The sequence below is a fragment of the Centrocercus urophasianus genome, unplaced genomic scaffold (genome assembly GCF_019232065.1).
Source record: "Centrocercus urophasianus isolate 14NV4802_14NV808 unplaced genomic scaffold, USGS_Curo_1.0 seq_12, whole genome shotgun sequence".
Taxonomy (NCBI): domain Eukaryota; kingdom Metazoa; phylum Chordata; class Aves; order Galliformes; family Phasianidae; genus Centrocercus; species Centrocercus urophasianus.
In genome coordinates this window covers 1856867-1876848 of record NW_024884364.1, presented here as the reverse complement: position 1 = coordinate 1876848, position 19982 = coordinate 1856867, and the positions used below count along the sequence as shown (strand labels likewise).

Here is a 19982-nt window from a genome sequence, read left to right as displayed (position 1 = left end):
CTCACCAACTAATTTAGGATTATTACTACCTCACAACAGCAGTTTTACCAGCTTGCTTCACACCAGCCTGCAGCTATTGCTCACACTTGTGCCGGCTCACCTAGCCAGCAGCCACCACCAGGGTGACAGTGGCAGGAAGATCCACTTATTAGTGGGACAGCCAGGTGCTCCTGCAGCTACTGAAATGTACTGCAGTGCATTAATCGTCACAGAACCGAAGAGGAACTGCAACAGTAAATAAAGGTTCTCTGGGCTATGTTCTAGGTGAGAACTACAGTGAGAAGACACACGTTGCACTTGTGCAATGCTTGTTGGAGCAACAAGGAAATGGAGGGGTATAAGAAGAAAAAAAAAAAACATAACCAAACCAACAATACATTCACCCCCCCAAAACTTCACAAAGACAGAACACCCAAACATACTGCCCTCTATGCAGCTAGCTCTCCCCAAAGTACTCCAGCTCATCTGTTTACACCTTGCCCTTAACTGCCTCTGAATAAGAAACAGGACACACTTTTTTCCTTTTCATTTATTGTTCAATACAGGACATTGGTGAGGTAAGGTGTCTCACAAGGGTCTAAGCTGCCAGGCTCCTTGCAGATGGAGCTGAAGGATGCAGAAGATGATGGTTCCTTTTTCCTCCCCTCAGTACTAGTGGCCCTCCCTCCCTGCAGGGCTGCAAAGAGAGAGAGGCAATGGCCAAGTTGACTGTGGGCTCTAACAGCTCAACAGATAACCAAGGATTTTGCCAGTTCAGAAAGGAGACTCTGCTGAGATGGGCTCACACTAATGGGACTCCAACGAGGTGATGGGAGTTAGCAGCACAGCTAGAACAATGATTGTGGTGGTGGGGGAAAGCCTCAGAAGAAGCCTCTGTACCGAGACACGTGCAACAAAAGGTCCCTTCTTGCTTCAGTTTCTTGCTCTTAACCGTAAGGGACTGCTCCTCACAGGCTGCTTTAATGTTTTGCATTGATAATATCCACAAACTCTGGCTTGAGAGAAGCCCCACCAACAAGGAAGCCATCTACATCATGCTGAGAGGCCAGTTCCTTACAGTTGGCACCAGTGACTGAACCTGAAGAGGGAACAGGATTAAGAGTTCAGATGTGGCAAACCCAAAATGGCAATAACACAGAGATAAACCTGCAAGGTACTAGCCACCTCTTATTCTGTAAATTATGAGGCCATCTCCCATTCACCTAAAAAAGCTAGTAAGTGGTTCTTCATGCCCTGCTCGTCTCATGTTTCCTCATCAGCAGAGCAAAGCATGCTGTACAACAGCAGCAAGCAAATAAATAAATAAAGTTCAGCCTCAAAGAAACTACAGACTCATTTACCTCCATAGATAATCCTAGTTGACTGAGCAACAGCATCAGACACATGGCTTTTGAGCCAGCCCCTCAGCTTCTCATGAACTTCCTGAGCCTGCAATGAAACAGAAATAGGAACTGGTCTGAACCATCCTGCCTACAACTCCCTTCCAAAGAAGGAACTGCCTTGTTCCATCTTCAGGGAGACCTCTCGAGCAAGGTCAGACAGCCATTTTATCAGCCACCTTTTCCTTGCTAATACCTGTTGGGGAGTAGCAGTTTTGCCAGTTCCAATAGCCCAAACTGGCTCATAGGCAAGAACCACCTTATGCCAGTCCTTCACGTTATCTGAGGGGAGAGAAGAAAGTATACATGATTACAATACCTCATGTTGGGAAGGGTAGATCTGGAAAGTTTCCTGGAACATGCAGACCTTTTAATAACATGACCACTGTTCATTAACATTTGTAGCAATATCTTTGAAAGCCTTCAAGGAAGGCCAGGAACAGACATCTATGGCCAAAATGGCCATTTCCCAGCTGTCCAAAGAAAAAAGTCAATTTTCTTCCCTTACCAGCAATAGCTTTGGTCTGTTCAAAGACCACCTTCTCCGTGATGCCAGCTTCTCTCTCATCCAGCTTCTCCCCAATGCAGGCAATGACACCAAGGCCCTCAGCAAGAGCATGAGCCACCTTCTGCCCAATCAACTGGGGATGGAAGAGAAATAAGGTAAGTGGCAGTCAGACCTCCTCCTGTACCTACCTTTCCCATAAACTGCTCACTCCTCCAGCCTTCACAGAATTATGTGTTTGGTACCATCTCTCCACTCCAGAGTCTCTCACCTCATCAGACTCTCCAAAAACATGTCTCCGCTCTGAGTGGCCCAGGATAACCCATGCAGCTCCAATATCTTTGATCATTGCTGGACTGATGAGAAAGCAGATGAAGGTATTGACTCACATCTCCACAGAAAATTCACTTTGCAAAGCAATGCTGGCTTAAATCTTCACTTTGGACTCACCTGATCTCTCCTGTGAAAGCACCCTTTGGTACCTTGTAACAGTTTTGTGCTGCAACTCCAATCTTCGCATCAAGCTTCTGGCGGGCAAAATCAAGGTAGATTGAAGGGGCTCCACAAACAACCTCTGTAAGGCAGAAGGGTCACCCATCAGAAGGCCAAAGGATAGAAACCACACACAACCTTTGGCCCTGTGGCCCAGCCCTGAGAGGCTACCCTTCCCCCTCCCCCACTTGGTGGAGGCCCATCCTGTCCTCGCTGACATTTGGGGGACCCACAGAATAGGAACATCCTCCCTACTATCTGATGACTCGACAGCAGAGGGGAAACTCATTCCAGGGGTCAGAAAGGGGGGAGTCGAGCAGAGAGCCAGGCTCCCAGCCAGTTCACATCGGGTCCCTTGGAAACATCCCAGCCGAGAAACCGGGCAGGAATCTTGTCCGGCCTCAAGGCTGAACCGGGGAGAAAAGGGCAGCGTCGGGTTACACGTGGATTTCAGCCGGGCATCAGCTAGGCACGCCGCTGGAACCCGCTCCACAGCGCGGTGACCTCAGCCCAAATATCGCGCCCCCGAACCCTGGCGCAGGGTAGGGCGGCAGGCCGCGGCCGCAGGGACGAGGCCTCGGGGACAGGAGCTCCACGCGAGGGAGAGCCCGGAGAGCCCCACCGCCCGCCGCAGGCTCTTCTCACCGGGCCGGGCCCGCAGATCCCCGCCGGCCCGGTGGACGGAGACCGCCCGCATCCGGCGGTGGGGGGGATGCGGTGCCCTTCAGCGGCCGGGATCCGGTGTCGCGGTATTTTTAGCCCCGCCGCGGGGTTAAGTTTCGGCCCCGCCGCCCCCTGACATTTCCCGTGCCCCGGCCGGGCCCCACCGCGCGGGACGTGAGCTACGTGCGGCCGCGGCCGCGCCCTCCCTCACCGGTGTCGGCCGAGAGCTTGGCGCCATTCAGCGTGTGGATGAGCTCGCCCAAGCTCTTCTTGTCGCCGTTCATCTTCCAGTTGCCACCCACGAAGAACTTCCTGGGAGCCATGGCGGAGGCGACGGGCGACAACCACCAGCGACACAGACGAAGGTCGGCGACAGCACGCAGCCTGCGGCGGCCGGTTTTATAAGCCGGCAGGGCGCGAGGCCCCGCCCCCTGGTAGCCCCGCCTCCCTGTAGCTCCCCCACCCCTCCGGGGCCTCGACAGGCGGGTGGCCTGCGCTTGGAGATGCCTGCGGCGGCTCCTCAGAAACTGCGATGAGCGCGGGGCCCGCACGGAAGCTCCGCGCCCCTCCCGCAAGAGACCCACGCCATCTCCCTTCTCCATACGGAAGCTCGTACCGCGGCAGTGCCCGAATTTCGGCTCGCGGGGCCCCGGCTACACAGAACACGTCAACCGGGACTTATTTCGACTTTTATTTTGTCCCTCGTGTATTTTGGCATGTGAAGGGCACGCAGGGAGGGGGCACCGCTCACGGCCCGCGCTGCTTCCCGTGCTGCCCCCTCGCTGGGAGGACAGGCAGAAAGCGCCGCCCGAGCCACACGCACGCACGTGCCCTGCCCCTGCGGGAAGCAAGGAGCTGCCGTCCCCCCAGCAGCAAAGCCAAGGGCTGCGCAGCGGGGTGCGGGTAGTGAAGGTACGTCCTACAGAAACACGTATTTCCACCCTCCGACTCCCCTTCGCTCCCGTCCCCGGGGGCTCCAGCCCCAGCCCGTCGTGGAACTCAGCTCCCCGTGCGTCCCACAGCGAGGGCAGGAAGGGCAGAGGGGGTAAGAGGAGCAGGGGAGGCGGACCCTGCTCTGACTGCCCCCACCCCTCCCCTTCCTTGCCTACGGCCCGCTTTCCCCCCCTCCACACACAGCAAGAGGATGTTCTAGCTGGGAATCCGCTGATAGAAGTAGATGTAGCCCAGGTCCTTGGGGGGCTTCTCAGAAGCACAGACCTTCTGGTCATTGTAGATCACCCACCTGCAACACACAAAAGGGGGAAGCTCAGGAATGCTATCGTATGGCAAACACGCTATGTGAGCCTTTTTGCCAGATTGCTTCTCTCTGTCCACCATCACCTCTGAAGAAACAGGGCAGAACAGTGGCTTAAAGCTGTACTTCAGAGACCCCTTTTGTCAAAACCCCTCTTACCTGCCATCTTTCTTGATGTGACAAACATAGTGACCGCACATAGTCGAAGTGCCCATGTGGCTGATGAAGGCGAACAGCTGATATTCTTGTGAGGAAAAGAGAAGAGGTATCAGATAAAGTGGAAAGGCACCACAGACCTGTGCGAGGTCCTCTAGAGAATTCCTGATGTGAGATCTGATGGAAGCTCTCCTAGGTACTAACTTAAAAATGGGTCCCAGTCAAGTGTGACTGACTTGAGGCCAAAGGTACAAGGAAATATGAGATGACGACTTCCACTGAGCCTTTTCTCTCCCAAGCTCATTTGGCTCAGGTAAGCTGAATGGGTAGTGGCAGGAATTCCACCTCCCTATAGAGTCCAGGGCAAAACTGCATTGCATTAGAGCTCTGCAAATGGATTGGAACTCAGTTTCTCAATGAGACCAAAGATCAGAATATGGGGGAAAGAACTACAATCCTTCCTGCCTTTCATTTAACAGCATCTTCTTTTCTCACTCACTCTTTCTCACCTCACTCTTATCAGCTTCCAACTAATTCCCATGCTGAAGGGTTTAGGCCCTACACTGCCACCCTTCTCCTTTTCCTCCCCACTCCTACCCATTCAGCTCTGTGGGAGCTGCTGCCACTAAAACCTATGGATTTACTGCATTGATTAGATGGGATGAGCTTGCACCCCAAAGCCTGTATTCATTTTGCTTGGAACTCACTTCCAGGCCCATTGCGCACTTTAGGACCAACAGGAACAGATTCAGAGATGGACTCTGCTGCCGAGCGCCCCTCTGAGATATCCATGGCAGCTTCTGCATCAAGGTCATCAATGTGACTAAAGATCCAATCCACAGCACGCTCCAGGCTGTTGTTCTGGAAGGCAAAGGAAAAGACTTGCAAATGCCTATTCCTGAGAAAATTGTTTTGCTTTGATGTCCTCATCCTGTGCCCCTCACCGTTGCTCTAAGTGCTTTCATAGCCTGGTCCCGGGAGAAGCCCATGGAGACAATGGTGGCCACACTGTCTTCTGATGGAGGGTCTGGACAGGCAATAGTCGACCCTGGTCCACTGGATCCAGGGAGAACTAACGGGTTAGCAAAATCTGCAGCAGAAAACAAAACACAGCCCCCAGAAGGGATACAGTCTGAGGTTCAAATGACTAGTTTTTCCCTGTTGCAGTGGGACAAGAAGTGAGACAGTGACCCAGATGCAGTGGCCATGTGGTCTCATACCTGGATCATCCATGTGTGACATGACCCAGTTCATGGCAGCTTCAACCCCACTGTTCCCTGTGTAATACACTGCTTTGCGGCAAGCATCCATGGGAAAGCCCATCTCCACTAGCTGGATAATCACTGACTCATCCAACATGGGGGCTGTGAGAAAACAGAGATTAGAGCCACCCGCTCCCACCCAAGCCATGCCTGCACCATTTTGTGCAGTCTCATACAGCTTCCCAAGCCATTTCTTCACTCCCTGCTCTCCTCATCACACTTCATTCAAAAATGTGGTTTCACACACATGCACTCCAGGGAACACAAGGATTCGTTCACCTCATTAACTGAGCAGCACTGGCCATTTCCTAGCCTTCAAACCCTGCCCTGTGCTGTGGTTTGTCTACGTAAAATACCTCTCTGCCAGTCAAATCTTGTGTAAATCTCAGCTCTGCCCCTTCTACATGCACAAGACATGCCACATTCTCATCTCCCACAGTAAGGGAATTAACAAACTCCCCTGCATAACACCCTTACATGCAAGGGAGGCAGCTGATATTCACAGACAGAGGGACAGGAAAAGTCTGAAACCACTAGGATAGCAGACAAGACAAGGAGAGCAAGGAAATGAATCAGGCATCAGGAAGAGAGGAGGAGAATCACTAACATGTCGGAGAGGAGAAGTGAGGGGAGCAGAAGGAGTCGTCGTCCTCGTTGCCATAGAACCCCAGGCTACCTTTGGGCTCATCTGGTGTCACCAGTGGGGGTGCAATGTCTGGCATTTCTTCTTCTCCATCCTGCAGCCCCATTCCCTGCAGTGCAGAGATATCCAGCTCCTCTGGCATTTCAATGGAGACATCTACAAGACAGGGTGTTTGCTCAGTCTGACACACAGGCAGAAACAGAAGACTCCATTGGGAGTTCTAGAAGGGCAAGTCACTGGGGACACAACATGCTAGCCTGCACATCCTTTTGGGGTTGTTACTTTCCTCTATGGAGCAAGGATCACAATACCCATTTATGACACCTTGTACCTATATGCTTGGACTTCCTGTCCTTCTTACCAAGCTTTTTGGGCACCCAATCCAGACCAAAAGTGAATTTCTTGATCTGAATCACCAGATAATCTGGGAAAGAGGCGAACCGCGTTGTTCTGAAAGACATTAACGTAACAGCCAGTTTATACTTTGTTAGCAGTGATTGAGGGCATCTAGTTGATTCAAGAAATCAACTGACAGTAAGGTGGAGGCATGTCCTAAGGCAGGGACAAATCTGTACAACTCTCCTAGGCTGAGCTTAAAGTTTGTGAAACACCAAACAATTTCTAAAGCAGGTTCTCTGACCAGATTAGGTGGAATAAAGCATTTACAAAATCTTGGGGGATAAGGAAACATAGTACATTCTTTATCTCAATCAAGCATTTTACAAGCTGACTCAGATTTTAGGATTTAATTAAACTATTATTCTTATGGAACACAAGAAATAAAATCTTTTATTAGACCAGATAAAGCTGCAGAAAGTGATAAACTTTCAAGTGCAAAAGCACTTCTTCAGCTATGAAGCAGAAGAGGCAAGTCTTAAGCTGACAGGGACTTGATTTGATTGAACATTATTTAGTCACAGTTTGAGGGAAAGGGTGTTTGGCATCTCCAAAACAGAGGGGAACCTTTGTGAAGGGAGAAGCAACATTAAGACTCATTACCAGAATAATCTTAACATGCGGTAGAATTAATTTAAGCAGTATATATTCAATGCTAATTCTAACAAAGCTTTTGAACACAACTCACTATTTAAAAGCAAAACATTATTTTTCAAACCGTTTGTTTTACTGTTCATTTTTAGTAGCTATTGCTTAATAATAGTACATTTGTTAGGAAAAAAAAAAGTCCTATTCTATGGATTTACTGGGTTCTTTGACAACTACTCTTTCACTGCAGGACAGCCAGTAGCATCACAGAAGGAAGGTGCTTAAGCTTGTGTTCTTCTCACTACACCTTTGCACCATTGTGACATGTGCTGCTGGCAGTGTGACAAATTACAGCTGTTCTTTAAAGCTCTGCTATTAGCATTTAAGTTAGCATACTTTAACCCAGGTGTTTGTTATGCTCAGCATTTTACTCAAACCCTAGCAGCTAAAAAGCTTCCCTTAAAGACATTCTGGAGACCACGCAGAACTGGTGTTGCCATACTTGTCAGTACTAATTTTACAGCTAAACTGCATTTAGAATAAAAGCTGCCAATTTTCTGGGATGTCACTGTATTTTCATAGCCTCTCAGCAACTGAAATCTGATGGCAAGGACTTCACACTAGCACTGTTGTTCTGCCCACCGTAATCCTTCAGGGGATTACACTCCAGCACTTGATGGACTGGTTCCCTTCTGCTTCCATGTTCTATGGACAAAGATCTGGAGGACTGAAGAGCTGTGGGAATGCTCTTCAGTAATGCATCGCCTTCTCCGGGCGATGAAAACAAGTTCCCCTGAGATGCGGCTGCAGCCCACTCACCATAGCCTGGCAAGTTAGAAACCCCCAAACACTCACTTGAGAGCCACAGACTTGGCCTGCAAGGCTGTGCTCCAGAAATCATCCACCTGCTCTGGAGCTCCATAGGCCTCTAGGCAGGAGCTGAAAGGCACCTTGGCTCGCACCAGGTCAGGCAGTGGCTGCTTCTCTTCCTCTGCCTGCCGCTTCTTCTCCTCATATTCCAGTAGTTCATCTGAGAGAATAAAGGAGAATAAAGTACAGGAGTCAAGGACAACCTCTAGGTACAAATAAAGCAATTGTGTAACCTACACCCAGAGGCTGAATGGGCCTACAGATACATGGATACGCATTCTCAAGAATGGAGCACAAAGCTGGCAACTGCAAGCACTATTCTGCTTCTGCAGTTCTGCTTTGCTGCTAAACCACAGCCCAGCTTGAAGTGTAGGAGGGAAAGGCTCTAGAGGGACATCACTGTCACACCACTAAAGAAATGAGCCCAATCCTACAAGACCAGGTGAAGAATTTGGCTTCAGAAGTGGCAGAGAAATAGCTTGAGGAAGTCTCTTTCCCATTTAAGGAGTTCCGTAAGAAAAGCATGATACCTGACATAACGTATGCTGCTATCCTGGCTAGGACATATCACTAACCTTTGTTGAGCGCAGCATCCATGGGTACTGGCAGCTGCATGATATAGTCCACACGCTGGGTGTATTTCACCTTTTCTGTGGCCAGACACTTCAGCTTCTCCTCCACCAGAAAACGGAAGACCTCATTAGGGTTCTCCGAGCTGCGGCAGTTCCTCTGAAAGAGGGAGAGATTACAAGGATGGATATGGCATCAGAATGGCAGAAATAATAACGATCTACAGCAGCAGCAGTCCCACACAAGACATGGTGAAAGAGTATTCATTTCTACACCCCGTCCACAGGAAAAGCAAAGAGGAACCTACAGACATCTTCTGTGATTGTGGGAACGCATGCCATTCTAACTCTTAAACTGAATTTTACATCTCCATCTGCGCCCTTGCTAGGAGGAATCTCTTGGGAATCAGCCCCGAAAACATGGCAAACATGTCTCTTTCTCTGTTCCCACAGGTGCCAGCTGCCCCTTTTCCTTTTATTCTCTCCCTCTTTCTGCTCCATTTGCCAGCTTCTCACATGTACATCTCATGCCATGTTACAGCAAGAAAAAAAGCCAGGCTTTTCCGAAATCAGAGAAATAAAACTCAGCCATTACCTCCACCATGTTGATGAAATGCAGAAAGAATTCCTGGGCATCCTGCTGCCGGTTAGTGGAAAATTCTGGGTGTCCCTTCCCAATGAGGGACTTAAACATGCGTGGAGCAATGCCATTTTGTACACCCTGCAAATAACAAGGTAGAAGAAGGAGGTGTTCATAATGTACCAAACGTGTGCCCTCGTATGCAATACTCTACTCTTAGCCATGCTCTTTGTGTGAAGGGGCCATGGTACAAACCCCAGGACTTATCTTCAGAAATGGCTCTCCCTCCTCCTCCCCCATTTAACACACACCATGTGGGAACCATATCCAGATCTCACCTTCTGATCAGGCTGCTGTTCCCCTTCTGCAGAAGCTGGCTTTGAATATTCCCCAGACAGCAGACCATGACCCAGTTTGGCTCTGGAATGACAAAGTCTGTCAGTGTCAAACTCCACACACTCTGGGAGCCACAGAAACCTGTCCAACTTCAACACTGACATGGCTGGAATTCTCACAGAGATTGGCTTTCTCAACTGCGTAAGCTAAGATCACCTTATCTTGGTCTCATCCCTCTGGGCCCATAAGTCATCATCTACAGGAAAGTTACTTGGACTTCTGGTCAACATTTTCAACCATTGCTTGTACAGTGGGGAGAGCAAAAAGGAACAGCTTCCCTTTCCTCACAGAAGGGTTGCCAGCAGCTGCTCAGCAGCCAAGCTATACTGCAGCCTGATGTGGCTAAAGTAGCAGTGTATCTAACTGACAGCACAAGAGACAACAGGACACTGTGAAATTGCCTGAGCTAGAAATAGCAATATTATGAGCAGACTGATCACAGTTTCCCAAGGGGAAGGTTAAGAATAACTCCATGAGGCACTTAATGGACAATAGCAAAGCTCAAGTGATTTCTTCCCACACCCAGGCCCTCCTCTTCTTCCACTTCACTCCAATTCTTCCCCATCACTGTTGCCATTTGTCTGGAACCAAACACTACCAATTCCTCCTTTTGCCCAGGCTGTCTCAGTTTCCTCCTAACTGAACACCTAACCCCAGGCTTTAGAATTTGGAATCTTTGCTTACCTCTGGATTCTCTTCCACAAATGCTACCTTCCTTTCCTTTATCCCAAGCCTCCATATACTGCTTTGCTGTTTTAATGCAGATGCAAAAGCAAAGCAAAGCATTTAAATGAAGCGCCCTCTGAAAACCTGTGCTCCTTCTTCCATACCTCTTACAGGAAGTCTCTTTAAGCATATATAGACTATCCACTGAGAGTGATGTTTTTTTCTAAATCTATGTATCTCTTTGCTCTTAGCCATCTTCTTCCTCTGCAGAAAGCAAACCTTTCTGCAAAGCAGCTGTTACGCAGACAGAATACGCCTACCAGAAATCCCCTCGTGGTAACATATGGTACTGCATCCCTCACATCATAGGTTTGAGAGTCCCCAGGAGCACTGAGATAAACCCTGCTTTCTCCATCTAGGCCATTCAGCATATCTTTCTTGGCTTAGATCCTTATTGATCACAGAAGACCAGTGTGTCTGGTGATGAACATGGAAACAGAGAGGCAAGGCTCGAGGGAGAAACCTGTAGCAATGCAGAAGGGATACACCCAGGCAGCTTCAGCCTTCCTTCTCTCACCAAAAGTCTACGTACACTTGTGTGCTGAAGTCCTGTGTGGGATCTGAAGGTGCGTTTTGGAATATCTTCTCCAGCTTGTCCACATACCTGCAGAACAAACCAGAGCAATCTAAGAGACATATGGATTCATCTAGCAAAGACAGTTCTGAGCCTGATTCCTGCAACAGAAGCTCCCAGCTCTTTGTACTGGTGCCAGGGGATCCCAGGTCAATGGAAAAGAGTGATGAGGCTCACTTACTTTCTCTGGAAGTCTGGGATACTGAACAGCACCTGCATCACAGAATTGAGGTAGCAACTGTTGCCCAGGTTACGGATACCAGTGTACCCGGGCCCATAGAGGGGCTTGAGCTGCACACCAGACTCCTGGATGAGCTCCCACTCCCCAATACGTTGATTCATATCTATTTCCAGTTCTGTCATTGTCTTGTCTGTCTGTGGAGGAAAAGAACAGGAGAAAACCTTCAAAGACAACTTAAGAGAACAACTGAGGTGTGAAAAGGGCAATGCAGTAGAGAAACAAAATGTAAAAAGATACGAGAATTCTTTTCAAATATTTAAGTATTTGGGACAGAAGGAGGAATGCTATGAAATATGAGAGAAATCCAAGGCATTTTCTTAAAAGGAGCATGAAAACTACAAATTAACAATAAATCTAGGGAGCACAGCTAGGGGTGTGGGCACCTTCCTGCCAAAAATACTGACACAGAGCCACAGTGAAATGAAACTACTGGACAAGAAAGAAAGGCAAAAAAGGCAATGGGAGGGGTGGACAAGGCAACTCTCTGTTTGATAAATAAAACACTGTTTCTTCATCGGGAATGGCTCTGTGCAGCCACAGAAAGTTGGGATCCAGCTAAGAAAACTTAGTTTCTTCTCTGCCCCTCTAGGTCTGCACAGCGATAGCCCCTCACCTTTTGCATCTTGAGCATGTCAATTCCAAAGTGAGCGAGGTGCTCTGCCAAGTTGGGATCCAAGACCATGTCATCCTCATCGTACGAGTAGACATCTATGCAGAAACACAGAGGAAAATAATCATGGCCCGTGATCTAAAATTCACTCTGGATGAAGATAACTGGGTGCTCAGAACTGGGAGTTTTGACAGACTGAGCACTTGGACTTTCCTCTCTTTTCTCTCTTCAGGAGAGTAGTACAACACATAGAATACTGAGATTGTATACCTGGATTGAGGAAAGGGTTACTGTGCTATACCCTCAGGTTTTAGACACAAAAAATCCTTGACAGATGTCTCACTACTCAAAATAAGAGAGAAAGCTGGATAACTGTTCTAAAAGCTTTCAGATTACAAGTGAGAAAAGATTTAATCAGCTGGTTTTTTGTCTGCCACAAGAGGCAGGTCAGGGTGGGAGATGGGAAAGCTCACGATAGATTGATACTACATGTTCCAGGTCATATCGTGGGCAAGATCAGCCTTGAAATCCTCCCTCCTTTACCTTGTCAGAGACCAAAGTCATCCTGAGCAGTGCCTGCCATCTATAACCCTTGCTGGATCCCCCTTTCTTACCAGCCCCATCAGGAGTAATTGTTCCCAGTTTCACAGCCAGTGGGTAGCCAGTTTCCCGGTAGTGCTCCACTGCATGATTGTTGCCTCCACTGCCATCAAAATAGCGCCGACCGCAGAGGATGGCTCCATCGGTCATGTTCAGCCACAGGTTCTCCCTCATGTCACACTTGCTGCACTTCCAGCCACTTTTGACAAGGAATAAAGGAAAAGTGCTGTTAGGGTAAAAACCTTTGGGTTCTATCTCCTAAGCCCTCTCCATTGCTACCCACTGATCACAGTATGAGCAAAAGTTTCTGTGTTCTCATTTATCTTGTAATTCAGAACGCTGAGCATCCTGAAATACCTTAGTTTGCCCCCGGTCTTGTATTTACACAAGGCACACTCACACACAGGGCAGGGCCCCAGAGAGGAAATCTCATCTTCTGGGACAGGAGAGGAAGATGAAAGATGATCAGGGCGCATCTGAGACACAGAACGATACAGCAAATGTTCAGTACTGTGCTCACCATGGTGGGATGCGGACATCATTCTGAAGCTGGTGCAGGGAGAAAGCGTGTTTAGAAACACGTCGAACCTCCCCATCCCAAGCCTGCACCTCCTGCTTCCGGGAAGCTGAGTCTGCTGTAAGGATGGCTTCAACCGCACTGGCAATCTAGTCAGAAGAGCAAGAAAAACAATGCGGAATGCATGAGAAGAAACTTCCACTGCTACAGCACTCTACATTTACGTTCAGAACTGCAAATCATTCACAGAAAGACAGTATTTGGTCATAAACCAGGCTCCATACTATAAAAGCACTGTAGTAATGTTACAATAAGTAATTACAATAAGTAATGTATATGACTGTAGAATAATCCTGCAGCTCTCTCATAGCAATGCTTCATTGCCTCCCTGCTAGTAAAAAACGTCACCCTGCACCCAAACGTACCCTGTCTCTGACCATGTCAGGTAGTCCCTCCAGCCCATCACGGGGAATATCCAAATGTTCTGGGAGAATCACTATTTTTACATCTTCATCATATTCAAACTTTTCCTCTGTGATGTCAAATCCACCTTCTACACCTACAGAAAGAAAAAACATTGTGGCAAGAGATAAGAACTAAATAGTTTCCAACACTTCTTCACCTGTAGCTTACACGAAATAAAGAATCATGACTAAGGCAAAATTCTAGACCAGTGTTCCATAATCTTTCTTCATGTCTACATCCCAACATTCCTGCTGCAGGTACGGACCTCACAGAAGGAAATATAAGCCTAGTGACAACAGGTGTGCTTTTGTCAGCTACTTTTACAATTGCTCTTAAAGAAACTCGAGACCCTGACCACAACTGGAAAAAACAGACGTGTTCTACAGAGTGACCACAACAGGGCCATGACAAAAGACTGCTGTTTATCCGTCACAGTGCACCTCAGATCACACATGGAGATGTGTAGGAAGAGATAGTGTTCCAATCCAGCATGAAGGACTAGCTTATCTGCATCCTCAAGGAGCCTGGCTCTGCTTCTTGCCTCTTCCAAAAAAGAAAAATCAATGTCCTGAACTCAAATACAGAGAACTAGCAGTTCTTCTGGGAGCACAACACCCAGAATTACACACAAAAAGCCTTAGGAAAGGCACAGTACTGGTATTTTCTCTTACCCATCTAGCCATGCTTTCAAGAGGCTGCAACAGAAATGGAGGTTCAATACACAACAGATTACTTGCAAGTCGTCAAGAGTCATAGAATAGAATCATAAAATGGCCTGGGTTGAAAAGGACCTTACAGATTATCTAGTTTCAACCCCCCTGTCACAGGCAGAGTCACTGAGAAGCTACATGTGCAGTGGAGGGAAGGCTCTGATTCTCTAAGGTTCTCACAAAAAACCTCTCGGCTTTTCCTGTTCTGCAAGAGCTCACACTTTACATTCCAGAAGGAAACAGGGCTGAAAGCATGTTGCTTACTGACAACCTTAAACCTCCATGGTTTTTTTTTTTACTGCATTTCCTTTATTTGAAAATTGCAGGCTGTGGATGCAATAAGTCTCTGCAACAAACCGTTGAAGGGAATGTGAGTTTTTGCTGGAAGTCTTTAATGCCCCTGCCTCAGGAATTCTGGAGGTGACACAATTCTGAGAATCATTACTGCATTTGATCATCACTGACAAGAACATCTGGTTCCTACAATATCTCCTGCACCTCTCACCACAGATACCTACAGTGTTTAGACTATGCAAGATCTGCCATGTAAGAATGAAATATGGAGTCAAATCCAGTTGGCGACCGGTCGTGAGTGGTGTTCCCCAGGGGTCGGTGCTGGGGCCTGTCCTCTTCAATATCTTTATTGATGACCTCGATGAGGGCATCGAGTGCACCCTCAGTAAATTCGCAGATGACACCAAATTGGCTGGAAGTGTGGATCTGCCTGGGGGTAGCGAGGCCCTACAGAGGGATCTGGACAGGCTGGAGAGCTGGGCTGAAGCCAATGGGATGAGTTTCAACAAGGCCAAATGCCGGGTCCTGCACTTCGGCCACAACAACCCCAGGCGACGCTACAGGCTTGGGGCGGTGTGGCTGGAGGACTGCGTAGACGAAATGGACCTGGGGGTATTGATTGATGCTCGGCTGAACATGAGCCGACAGTGTGCCCAGGTGGCCAAGAAGGCCAATGGCATCCTGGCTTGCATCAGAAACAGTGTTGCAAGCAGGAGCAGAGAGGTGATTGTTCCCCTGTATTCAGCACTCGTGAGGCCGCACCTCGAGTGCTGTGTCCAGTTTTGGGCCCCTCACTGCAAGAAGGATATTGAGGCCCTGGAACGTGTTCAAAGGAGGGCAACAAAGCTGGTGAGGGGTCTGGAACACAGGCCATATGAGGAGAGGCTGAAGGAGCTGGGAATGTTCAGCCTGGAGAAGAGGAGGCTCAGGGGAGACCTCATTGCTCTCTATAACTTCCTGAAGGGAGGTTGTGGTGAGTTGGGGGTTGGCCTCTTCTCTCGTGTCATTAGTGATAGGACCAGAGGGAATGGCTTCAAGCTACGGCAGGGGAGATTCAGGCTGGACATTAGGAAGTATTACTTCTCAGAAAGGGTGGTCAGGCACTGGAATGGACTGCCCAGGGAGGTGGTGGAGTCACCGAGCCTGGGGGTGTTCAAGGAAAGGCTGGATGTTGTGTTGAGGGACATGGTTTAGTGGGAGCTATTGGGAATAGGTGAACGGTTGGACTGGGTGATCTTTTAGGTCTTTTCCAACCTTGGTGATTCTATGATTCTATGATTCTAATGCAAATGCTGCAAGCCCAAGTCATTTTAAAAATTTCTGAGAAGTCGTAAGCATCATGCAACAACATGCTCAAATAATTCTCTCCTGCACCTCTTCAGCACATCCCAGAGAGATCTGTCATCACTTCATGGAGCAAAACAGTACACAATCTCAGGATATTATACAGCTCCTGAACTCTAAGCAAAGAAAAACAGACTGCTCAAAGTCCCCTGAGGCATTACATGAACCTCCTGAGGCTCCAGATGAGGAAAAGGAACAGGAAAAGGGACAGCTGGCAGTCTGTTTCCCACCCCTTTTCTACCCCGTATATACCCACAAACTTGCCCCAGGAGGCCTGCTGCCTTCATGGCTCTATCACAACCTCCACAAGAGTCTTTCTATCAACAGAGTGGCATGGAGGGCAAGCGCTACTACTGGCAGCTTTTTTCATGGAGTGGGAGGCTGAGGTACAGAGAGACCATATGCAGCTATATTTTGTTCCTAAATCTTTCCTATACTTTCAAAACCCTCCTCTATGTCTGCATTAATCCACCACTACACTTGAGCTACAACAGAGCGGAAATCTGTCCCCAAAACAGAAAAAAAAAACCTCTTCAAGTCTGAGATCATTGCCTCAACTACAAACCTATTACTTTCTTTTATTTTCTTCTGCTTCATTCATCCACTATGATGCTATAACTGGCAACTATTCTCTGATCCAGTGAAAACTTGTCTCAAGATCTTTGCAGAACTGAGGATGCAGAAATAACTCACAAAGCAGATTGGGACGAATATCTCCCAAAGCAGCAATAGCAGCAGTGAGGTTTCTTCTCACAAGGCTTCTGCTACACAATGGCACAGCTAAGGAAAAAGTGACTAAGAAGCAAGACCCGCTTGGTACAAGTTCTGGATTTCCCTATAGTGGTCAACCTCCAGCAATCCAAGAAAATGTTACTGATAAAAATGTATCCATCCTCTGTTCCATAATGCCTAAGAAATTGCTAGCTGATAGTGCTCCAAATAAGCAGCATCTTCTCTGATTCCTATGACAGCTTTTCAGTTGGTGCAAAAAAAGTGACGGAACATCAACACTGTTCTCCTGAAAAACGACTTGCTCTTAATGTGTAGGTTGCTCCAAAAGTAATACCTTCTATTTATTTCCATGGAAATTACAACAAATACAAAGAGCACAATAACATTACTTGGTAGAGCAAATTCTCAGCTATAAAACACTACTTTTCAACACTCACCATTAGCTATGTATTTTTTGCCAGCAATGAACAAATGCCTACCTGCTGCGATCCTAAAAACCTGTACCAGTGGAGGTAACATACTGTTGTTGTCACTGCTGAAATGCACCACCTACCTCCTCACAGTATTCACATCCACAGCGTGGCTCCCATAAAAGTTTAGCAAGTGTCACCGAATATCAATGGGCGCCATTTTTTCACATGGAGAAATTCAGTGACACATTTTCGTTTCTTTGCACCTCCATGTCAGATACCATTTTGTTAGACTGCCCCTCTGCTGCCATCTGCCACATAGCAACAAAATGTAATGGGATATTGGTGGAAAGGTTCAACATCTACTGCCATGCCACCAACATCCACTTCTGATTTTGTGGGCCAAAATAATAAAATAAGAGGCATTACTTTTGGAGCAGTTCCAGCATTTTACGTTTTTGTGTATTTCCTCCAGTATCAGCTTCATATTTCAAGAAACTGTCTAACCCAAAGTGTTCCTACAGCACTTACCAGTAATTCCTTCCTGTTCTATACAAATACCACTAGTTAAATTTCTCAGAAGAAATATTTCTGTTGGAAACTTCAAGTTTATTTTTTCAGACTTACTCCAACCCCTCACTAGATACATCTGTATTCAATAACAGACCCGTATGGGACCAAGCTCTATCGGGCATAATGAGTTCAGAGAGGAGACAAAGACTACCTACCTACAGAAAACATGCTACAAGTTTGAATGCAGAGCAAAACTACCATCACAACATCTGCTCTGCAGTAACTGCCTACCTATGACATACTAGAAGACATTACATTTGAATTCAGTTGGGGGCACTACCATAGCTAGCTTAGAAGAGGAAGGGGAACGGAAATGTGCCATGAAGCCAAGCAGCTTCAAAAGACTGATCCAAAGTGACAAGAAATATATGGTACACAAGCGCCTCCTTACCAATAGCCAAGCGAGTTGGTTTCTTCCTTGGGGGGTCCCCAGCACTGGAATTAGCATCTTCTTCCTTCTATTTCATTGAGAAGAAATAGGGTTAGAGAGTTAGAGGGACAGACATGCTGTGGCAAGCATTAAGGATTGGAGTTAAGCTACTGCAAAGACGGCAAGAGGGCTGGCAGTAACAACTTGAGCCAACAGCTAGGTACAACAGCTCAACATCAGCAGAGCTGAAGGTCTAGCGAATCCCAACTCACCAAGAAAAACATCATTGATAACCCAGAAGGAAAAACTCTATACCTGATTTAACACCAAGACATCTCCCACCTCCCAGTTTCAGAACAAGTATGACTTCTATTATTTTTCAGTACTGCCACCTTGTTTTTATTTATCTTATTTATACCGGTTTACGTGTTCTTTTGAGGTGCAGATAGACCCGCTGGCCTGTTTTCTGGTAATGCTTTTCCACATACTGCTTCCCAAAGCCCAGGAACGTGTTCATGCAGATATATAAGCCGCCATCAGACTCCTGGAAGGAAGGGGAGAGAAAAACTGAAGGGAGACAGCAAAGAATGCCATTCCAACAGTTAAGACAGAAGGTACCTCTTGGAATGCTATCAACTACTGATTAAATAACAGCAATAGTTCATCGCTATATATCAGTTATTTAGTAACTGATCTGAACTAAGCTGGCAAGCCCTACTCTGGCTGTCCCAGGATAGGTGCTCCTATAGGATGATGTACAGGTAAACCAGATGACTCCTCACACACAGCAGGATGATACCCAACCTGTGATGTCTGAGCAAGATCCCCAGGAGGGTGAGGATGCCCCACCAGAGGCCTGCAGCATGCGTCGTTCACACAGTCAGAACGTGGCATAACCACTCCCAGTGCAGCTGTGCCACCCTGCCTGCAGGCACAGCTCCCGTGGCCATGGGGAGCTCTGCCAGGCCACAGCACAGGGAAGGCCAGCACACCACTGCTTGTTTTCACTGTTGCACGCAAAAGCTTGTGAGGAACTCTGTACTGGCTACAGGTGAGCCCTGCTCACCCCAGAAGCACGAAGACACCTCAGCAAAGATACCAGCCTTAAGCCAAAGCAGGCAGGGATCCAAATGCAGAGAGTGGGCAGACAGGGCAAGAGCACAGGGACTGGCACTGCGCGGGGCTCAGCAGGGAAGCCGGGCCAGGGGGTGGGGTTTTGTTTCCCAAAGAGCGTCCACCTTCGGAGGGCAGCGCCTTTCTCCCGAGGGCTCCGGCACATCCCCTGCGGAGGAGACCGAGGGGCACTCGCCCCTCCCTAGGCCCACCCAGGCCGGCTCGGGAAAGAGGCGCGGGGACGCCGACACCGGTGTGGAGAGGGCCGCGGAGACGCCCACTGCCATCTTAGTGACACAGCACCGGCTCGCCCCCGCCCGCGGGGCCGCGTGACGCCGCCAGGCCAACGGGCAGCGCCCCCCGCCCGACTACAGCCCCCGGCATACTCCGCGGCGGGCGAGGGGCCGACGAGCTGCCCACGCCCGCTCCGGCCGGGTACTACAGCCCCCAGCGCTCCGCGGCCGGGAGGGGTGCGCCGCGAGGCACGTCGGGGGCTGTAGTCTCGGACGGCCCTGCGCCGCGCCGGGCCGCACACGGCCCCGGCAGCCAGGGAACCACAAATCCCATGGCGCCCCGCGCGGGCGGCACCCCCGGCGCCCGGGTGGGCTGAGAACGGGTGGGAGCGGGGAGCAGCCCGGCCGGTCGCGGAGGTCGGCCTCGGGGCGAGCTTACCGGCGTGTCGAAGGAGAAGGCGCACTCGTCCTTGTGGACCCGGTCGCCGGCCTTAGGCACCCGGATGGACGGCAACACCGAGAGCAGCGCTTCGCTCAGCTCCGCCATGACAGCGGCTCACTGCAGCTCCGCCCGCGGCCCCACCCTGACCAATCGCAGTCCCGCGTGCTCGTAACGTCTCTGGCCAATCCCGTGCCGCGCGGGCACGCCCGTAAAGTGGCCTGGAGACGGTTGCCCCGCCCACCTGCCGCTCGGGCCGGCCGGCTCTGCCAATCGC

At 48.9% G+C, this 19982-nt stretch overlaps 2 protein-coding genes across 3 annotated transcripts; both read right to left on the bottom strand.

Annotated features, from left to right (window-relative positions):
- Window positions 1-510: 510 nt before the first annotated feature.
- Window positions 511-3432, bottom strand: TPI1 (triosephosphate isomerase 1). The gene is made up of 7 exons (XM_042810258.1): window positions 3251-3432; window positions 2335-2458; window positions 2156-2240; window positions 1888-2020; window positions 1576-1661; window positions 1341-1428; window positions 511-1078 (listed from the first exon to the last, which is right to left on the bottom strand). Exons 1-7 carry the CDS (start codon window positions 3360-3362, stop codon window positions 960-962), a joined length of 747 nt encoding a protein of 248 aa, XP_042666192.1. The 5' UTR covers window positions 3363-3432; the 3' UTR covers window positions 511-959.
- A 283-nt stretch (window positions 3433-3715) lies between these two features.
- USP5 (ubiquitin specific peptidase 5) lies at window positions 3716-19838 on the bottom strand. Of its 2 annotated transcripts, none has more exons than XM_042810647.1 (20): window positions 19706-19838; window positions 18339-18464; window positions 17942-18008; window positions 13448-13581; window positions 13026-13171; window positions 12520-12704; window positions 11909-12003; window positions 11236-11429; window positions 11013-11084; window positions 9697-9778; window positions 9374-9499; window positions 8785-8938; window positions 8195-8369; window positions 6717-6805; window positions 6320-6511; window positions 5671-5814; window positions 5395-5540; window positions 5158-5311; window positions 4454-4538; window positions 3716-4282 (listed from the first exon to the last, which is right to left on the bottom strand). In XM_042810647.1, exons 1-20 carry the CDS (start codon window positions 19811-19813, stop codon window positions 4189-4191), a joined length of 2568 nt encoding a protein of 855 aa, XP_042666581.1. In that variant the 5' UTR covers window positions 19814-19838; the 3' UTR covers window positions 3716-4188. The 2 variants fall into 2 exon arrangements, with proteins under 2 accessions (XP_042666581.1, XP_042666582.1); XM_042810648.1 differs by having other exon boundaries at window positions 6389-6511.
- Window positions 19839-19982: the final 144 nt, after the last annotated feature.